General features: G+C 39.6%; 1 protein-coding gene across 1 annotated transcript; it reads left to right on the top strand.

Moving 5' to 3' along the window:
- Positions 230-7,786, top strand: LOC109225488 (auxin response factor 19-like). Its single transcript, XM_019390165.1, has 13 exons — positions 230-767; positions 1,371-1,483; positions 2,378-2,476; positions 2,570-2,626; positions 2,769-2,924; positions 3,005-3,089; positions 3,190-3,280; positions 3,514-3,678; positions 3,802-4,000; positions 4,082-4,220; positions 4,916-6,738; positions 6,821-7,011; positions 7,105-7,786. Exons 1-13 carry the CDS (start codon positions 710-712, stop codon positions 7,238-7,240), a joined length of 3,312 nt encoding a protein of 1,103 aa, XP_019245710.1. The 5' UTR covers positions 230-709; the 3' UTR covers positions 7,241-7,786.

The raw sequence follows: 8,054 nt of genomic DNA, 5'->3' as shown, positions 1-8,054 counted from the left end.
GGTGTTACTTGTCCAAAAGAACCACATTTTAATTCCGGACTCTAGTTTAAAAAGAAATATGACAAGTTGGCCATTCTTTCAGCTCAATGGTCAAACTTTTGCGAGGCCACCTTAATAAACAGAGATAGAGATAGTTAGAGGGAAAGAGACAATAAAAAAACAGAGACATATAATTGATGAGTACAGTAGCAGAACAAATAAACAAACAAAGACATGGACAAAGTAAAAAAAAAAGCTTGCTTTGTATTAACGAGAAAGGTAAAAAAAGAAAATACATAGTGTGTCTGGGAGGTGTAGTGTAGAAAAGGGGGCAATTTAAAAGTGAAAGTGCAGCATTTGGTCTCTGTATTCCTCAACATCCCCTCCTTTCCCCAAAGCTTCTTTGTCCCCTCCACTTTTTCTTTACTCCAATATCTAAACAAACACAAAACTTTTCTCTTTTTCCGGCTACCTTTTTCGCCGGAATATTATCCTTCCGGCCGCCGGAAACCACCTGCTATCTCCTTTACTACTTTTTTTCTGAGCTCAGAGATGTAAAGGAGAAGAAATAGTATTCATTTCTGTTTGATTCATTATTTAGTTTGTTCGAGCTGGGATTTTTTGTGGGGTCAGTGCAACTCCGATTTGATACCGGCGAGATGAATCTCCGGTGAGGTTTATTTTGGGGTGCTCATTTCAGCTGGAAAAAGAGTCGCCGGAATAAGTGAAAATGAAGACGCCGGCAAACGGTGCAGGTGCCGGAACTCAGCAGGCTTCTGGCAATGAAGGTCAGTTTCTCTGTCTTATACACAAAGGCATTGTAAGAATAACAGAATCAAAAAGACATTTTTTTTCTTTTCATTCTTGTCTTTTACTTGTTTTTAAGGATTTTCAGTTCCGGGAAAATATGATTTTCCTTTCTGTTTTATTCTTAATTTTTCCTATCTTTTTTCCTCCAATGACAAGAAAATTATTGAGTAGAGACTCCCCAACTGTCTTGCTTACACGTGGGGTGGAGGTACTAGTCAAACTTGGATATTTTTCTTCAGTGAATTTTCCAGGAAAATTTGATACTAAAAGAGGAGAGAAAAAGATTCACCTTTTCATAGCTTTTGAATCTAGCAAGAATGAGAAAAGCTCTCTTTTTTCAACCCCCTAATATGCTGACAAGATCTTTTACACTACCAGATTAATTAAAAATTAATTACATTTTATGCGTGTAGTAAGTGTGGATTGGTGATTTACCAGTTACAGCATGTTAAACTATGTTGAATTGGAAAATTGTTATGTTATCAATGTATATAAGTTAAATCCTTGATTTTCTTGAGAACGAAGGTGGTTATAACTAATGAACTGCTGTGAATTGGCTGGTGGGGGGTTTCTGTTAGCAGATGAGAAGAAGAGAATAAACCCAGAGCTATGGCAAGCTTGCGCCGGACCTCTGGTGAACTTGCCGGTCGCTGGGACCCACGTTGTCTACTTCCCTCAAGGCCACAGTGAACAGGTCTTTCATTTAACCTTTTTTACCTTCTTGTTTACTGGTTTTGTGTAGTTGTATATGCATCTTTATGGCTGTTTGCTAACATGAGCTAGTATGGTGTTCCTGCTTAAGATTCGCCTTATTATGTCATTTGGCTGGGTTGCTGCAGGGTGTAGCCTAATCACTGACTTCATGTATTGGTAACTTCGCGGTTGTTACTGTTGATTTAACTAGTGGTATGCATTGTATCTTCCGTGTCCATTTTCTGTTAGTAATTTGCGTTTTTATCTTTTTTGTTCTGGGGCAGAGGGAGAATAGTACGGGTTCGGCGAACCCAGTAGCGTTGGTCCAAATCATGTATTTGTCTAATGAAATTCATTGAATATGTATAAATTATTAACGTAGAACCCAGTAACTTAAGAGATTTGGAATCGCGAACCCATAAGCTTCAAATCATGGCTCTGCCTCTGTTTTGTTGTGTTGCACGACTGTACTTACATGGTAGGGCTTTTTCTGTACTTTAGGCTACATGGAGATAGTAGTGTTGTTCAATTAGCAAAGCTGGTTACTCTTTTAATGTCTTCTCATAACGAAAACTTGTAGACAATCCTTTCTAGGAGGTGGCGGGGTGGGACTTTAAATTGATTACAAGTATAACAGAACCAAGTATCATATGGCTGAAAGAAGAGCATATAGTTATTCTTGTTAGTTAGGATTGATAAAAGTGAGTGTCAATCTATGTTCTTCTTGAAGTTGCTAAACTAAATGAGAAGAATGTGTAATTTCTATGTCTATTGTTATACATTACTATCAGTTCTAGAACTGAATCTGTTTTCCGCATTTGGAACGATTCGTTCTCAATCCATAGAGTCAACTCTCTTGATTATTTGTTGTTTACTATTGCATGTATATTTTCAGGTTGCAGCGTCTATCAAGAAAGATGTGGAAGCTCAAGTTCCAAACTATCCAAATCTCCCGTCAAAGTTAATTTGTCTTCTTCACAATGTTACGCTGCATGTATGTATAGTTCACAGTTGACTTGTCTTGATAAATGTTGTCATGCGTCAATTTATTTGCTTTAAGAAAACGATTATCCTTTTTGTTACTTAGGCTGATCCAGAAACAGATGAAGTGTATGCCCAAATGACACTGCAACCAGTTCCTTCAGTATGGCTCTTCCTTGATATCTTCAATAGTCCTTTTTTTGTTTTGTTTTCGTTGTTTCATCTTGTTGTTTTCCTCTCCTTTCTAAGTATAGCCTGTTCTAATTTAATGTAAAACTCAGTTGGCGTGACCTTTTCACATGCAGTTCGATAAGGAGGCATTACTGAGGTCAGATTTGTCTATGAAAGTAAATAAACCACAACCAGAGTTTTTTTGCAAGACCTTGACTGCAAGTGATACAAGCACTCATGGAGGTTTCTCTGTGCCTCGACGCGCAGCAGAGAAAATATTTCCTCCTCTGGTAAGATCCTTTATTTTCTTATTTAAAGTTTCTATCTGTTGTTTCTATATATGTGCAACACACTACTTGTTTATAATCAGGATTACTCACTGCAACCACCTGCTCAAGAACTTGTGGCTAGAGACTTGCATGATAACGTATGGACCTTTAGACATGTTTATCGAGGTAGGTTTATTTAGCAGTTACATGTGGGTTCATGAGCTTGAGTATAGCTGAAAGAGAATTATGCATTTTTCCGGTGTCTTACCTATCTCTCATCATTCAGGGCAACCCAAACGACACTTGCTAACAACAGGGTGGAGCCTTGTCGTGAGCGGAAAAAGGCTTTTTGCAGGTGACTCGGTCTTATTTATTAGGTATGAAAATGGCAATGATATGCCGCCATGAAATATTGTCTCTGAATTTTGAAATCTGGGAACAGGCAAATGTAGTCATAATTATAGACTATAATGGAAAGATAAGTACATTCCATGATAAACCATAAAAGGGTATTTTAGGCTTCAACAGAACCTACACACTTGTCGTACTCTCTTCCTACTCGGTCATTTGCTTTTAATCTTACTTGTCGCCCTTTAATCCTTGTCAATAGGGATGAAAAGCATCAGTTTCAACTAGGAATTAGAAAGGCAAACAGGCAGCCGACCAACTTATCGTCATCAGTGTTGTCAAGTGATAGCATGCATATTGGCATCCTAGCAGCGGCAGCTCATGCAGCTGCAAACAACAGCCCTTTCACTGTGTTTTATAACCCAAGGTCAGTGTATTTATTTTTGTGTAGGTCTATATGTGCATCAATAACCGCAAGAGCTACCATTGTTTCAGTCCTTGATGATATTTCCTATCATGAGATTTACAGTCTAGCCTCTAATATGAACAGGGCTGGTCCTTCTGAATTTGTGATTCCTTTAGCAAAATACTACAAAGCAACTTATAGCAGTCAGGTATCTCTTGGCATGAGGTTTCGCATGATGTTTGAGACAGAAGAATCTGGAACTAGAAGGTATATGGGAACAATTACTGGCATCAGTGATATGGATCCAGTGAGGTGGAAGAACTCTCAATGGAGGAACTTGCAGGTAGAAAAAAAGTGGAGCTATCGCTCTCTAATTTCCTCCCTAACTTGTCCAACTTATTCAGCTGACACCTATCTTGATTAGGTCGGTTGGGATGAGTCAACTGCTGGGGAAAGGATCAACCGAGTGTCTATTTGGGAGATTGAACCTATAACAGCACCCTTTTTAATCTGTTCTAGTCCGTTCTTCAGCTCCAAGCGTCCAAGGCAACCTGGAATGCCAGGTAGTTGAGCAATTTGTTAACAGAATTCCATTTAATAAAAGTTAATGTGGAGCAGTTAGAATTTGCCTCTTGTTTCCGGCCAATGCGGACTTGTCTTTTTATGAAGGTTTCCTCTGAGAATGTTTGATCAGAATGTTTTTACCGGTTACAAGGAGGTGGACCTAGGATTAACCTAGTTATAACAACAACAACGACAACAACATACCCAGTGTTATCCCACACCGTGGGGTCTGGGGAGGGTAGTGTGTACGCACACCTTACCCCTACCTTGTGAGGATAGAGAGGTTGTTTTCACTAGACCCTCGGCTCAAGAAAGCATAAGCACCACGTTAATGAAAATATAGACAAGAAGGGACAGTACCAAAAAGTCATATAAAAGCAGAATAAAAACAACAAGATAGTAAGGATTAACCTAGTTATAAATAGGTGATATTTGTACAGAAAATTGACCCCCCCAAAAAAAAAAAAAAGAAGGAGAACCTTTTTAAGCGACAAAAGTAATAAAGAAACTTTGAACTCCAAGTTACCTTTGTTGTGGTCCTTGAATACTGAAGTTTTTCTGATAAGCTAATGCTGACGTAAAATATGAAATATACATCTGCTAGAAAGGATGCTTTCAACTCAACAGTCATTTGCATATGTAATATACTAACTATCAAATTCTTAATCAATAGAGATCTATTACTTTTTTGCAGATGGTGATTGTTCTGATATGGATGGTGTATTCAGGAGGACAATGCCATGGCTTGGTGATGACTTTGGCATGACAGATCCTCAAGGTCTGCCCGGTCTTAGCTTAGTCCAATGGATGAACATGCAAAAAAACCCTTCTCTGACTAACCCGATGATGTCCAACTACTTGAATTCCCTATCTGGTTCTGTTCTACAAAACCTAGCTGGAGCGGACCTATCACGTCAGCTAGGTTTGCCAGCACCTCAACTTCAGCAGCAGCATAACTTGCAGTTTCATAGGCCAAACCAACAGGGACAACAGCTTGACCAGCTCCAGAAGTTACCAGCGGCAACACTCAACTCATTAGATTCAATTATGCAATCACAGCAACAGTTATATGATATCGGCCAGCAACCAAGGCAAAATTCAACTAATCAATCACTGCCTACAACCCAAGTTCAAGCGCAACTTATGCAAGCTCAGAGTCTTGTGCAATCTCAGAGTGTTCTTCCGCCGCAACAATCAATTCAAAACCAGCAGCAGAGAAACCTCCCTCAGAGCCTACCGCAGCAACAGCCACAACAACAGATTCTGAGTCAAAGTCAGCAGCAAAATTTCATGTCGTCCCAGCCCCCAGATCCAGTTAACCAACATCACTTCTCTGAAAATCAAGCACAGTTTCAACTTCTACAGAAACTGCATCAGCAACAAAAATCACTTCTAGCACAACAATCTGCATTACAGCAATCTTCGCATCTTGGGTCAATCCAGGATCAGCAGAAGCAGTTCTTGGATGTATCGCAGAACTTTTCCAGGTCACTGGCAACAAGCCAAATGTTGGATGCGTCACAAACCACGTCCACCTCCACTTCACTTTCCCACTCGCAGGTTGTGCAGCAGCAGATGACAAGAACAAATAGCCAGTCCAATCTTCGGTTTGTCCAGCCAACTCAGCAACCAAAGCTTCAGCAGCAGCAGCAATCTGGAATCTTACCAGACCTATCTGGACCAGTTGGATACTCTCTACCCCGAACGACTTGTCAGCTTACCACAAACGGTAGTAGTTTAACAAGAACTGCAGGCGGAGGGCAGCCTGTAATGGATGAAGTCCCATCATGGTCCACCTCAGTGTCCACTAACAACTGTCAAAATGTAGTTCATCAAAATTTGAATGGTCGAATCCATGAAAGCACAGGTGTGCGGGATGAAACAACCCACTATTCTGGACCCCTTTTAAATTCGAGTGGATTAGAAGTTATGTCTGCTAATAGCAACCTGGTTAAAGAGTTGCAACAAAAAACTGATGTTAAGCCGTCAATAAACGTCTCCAAGAACCAGAACCATGGGTTTTTGGCACCTCAAACTCTTAACACTGCAGGACACCAATTGGATTATTTGGATAGTTCATCTTCAGCAACTTCAGCTTGCCTTTCCCAAAATGATGTCCATTTGCAGCAGACTACAGATCCACCACTATCTTCCAGTTCTCAGCCATTGATATTCAGAGATAGTCCAGACGGGGAAGTTCAGGGTGACTCGAGGAATGATATAGCTTTTGGAGCAAATATGGAAAATCAGTTAGGGATGCCTATGATGCCTGATCCTTTGATCACAAAAAGCTTAATGGGATCAAGGAAGGATTTCTCCGACAATCTCTCATCAGGAGGAGGCATGCTCTCTAGCTATGAAAACCCCAAGGAAGTGCAGCCTGAACTCTTGGCCTCAATGGCTTCCGAATATATGACCTTTAATTCAATTGATTCTACTATCAATGATGGTAATTTCATGGATAGAGGTGCCTGGGACCCACCGTCTCAACTTCCCCGTATGCGGACTTATACCAAGGTTGGTAGCCTTGTAAGGGTGATTTAATTGGATGTCATTGTTTCTTAGAGTTATAACCTTTTTTTTTCATCATATCTCAAAGGTGTACAAGCGTGGTGCGGTGGGAAGATCAATTGATATCGGACGGTACTCAGGCTATGAGGAACTTAAGCTAGATTTGGCTCGTAGATTTGGTATAGAGGGACAACTGGAGGACAGACAAAGAATAGGATGGAAGCTTGTATATGTGGATCACGAGAACGATGTTCTCCTGGTTGGTGATGACCCTTGGGAGTAAGTTCATAAATTATGTGCATTTGCATTTTCTGCACAAGAAGCTTATGCCCTCTGACTTACATATTCTATACTGTCATATGATATCTTCAGGGAATTTGTGAGTTGTGTCCGCTGCATCAAGATTCTTTCTCCACAAGAAGTTCAACAAATGAGCTTGGATGGAGATTTTGGAGGTAATGTCCTTCAAAACCAAGCTTGTAGCAGTTCAGATGCGGGAGGCGTGTAATTATAGCCTGTTAACAATTCTTTTGAAGCTGGAAACTTACACAAGATATAGCTTCTAGGAATTTTGTTGGTCAAGCATGATGGAAGTTGTGCTGCCAAAGTTTTTCCTTCTTTTATACAACCAGTACAGTAAGCGAGCCAGCTCTTCTTGGGATCTTGGTATATTTAACTATCCCTTGATGTAACAAAGCTGATGCTAATCTTTGATAAGAGAAAAAAAGGTAGTAAGGTGAAGATATGTGAGTAGTCTCTCATCACCATTGCATGGTTCCAGTCTAGGTAGGGAGCTCATTAAGGGTTATCTGCTCCGGCATAGATATTAAGGCAATAGAAGCATGGTGATTGCCGCGAGACTAGTCCAAAATTCTCTTGTTTCCTTTGGTAGTTCCACGAGGCTTGATATTATCAGAGTGTATAGTTGTGTAAATATACTCTTTTCTGTTAGAGAAAATGGTTCAAATAGAGATTTTATTGCTTTTGATTGTTGTACAACATTTTACATGGGTGTGGTTAACCCCCTATTTATAGGAGAAAGGTTTTTCATTAAGCTTCCCTGTGAGCTCCATTGAACAGGATCAGCAAGAGTATTAAATGGGACAATCCACAATTCAAACTATTTTTTTCACAGTAAAACAGTTGAATATCCCCTATAACAGTGAAGTCACAAAGTTATTTTTGTGCATTAAAGAACGTTAAAAACATAATTTTCCTTTAATTAAGTGTCTGCCAGAAAATATTTACTCAGTAGTCGAAAAAGTGTATAAAATTGTATATAACATACAAAATATATATATATATATATATATATATATATA

Source organism: Nicotiana attenuata, chromosome 5 (genome assembly GCF_001879085.1).
Source record: "Nicotiana attenuata strain UT chromosome 5, NIATTr2, whole genome shotgun sequence".
In the NCBI taxonomy this organism is placed as follows: domain Eukaryota; kingdom Viridiplantae; phylum Streptophyta; class Magnoliopsida; order Solanales; family Solanaceae; genus Nicotiana; species Nicotiana attenuata.
Note: the sequence above shows the minus strand (reverse complement) of the source record. Positions and strands in the feature narration are given on the sequence as shown.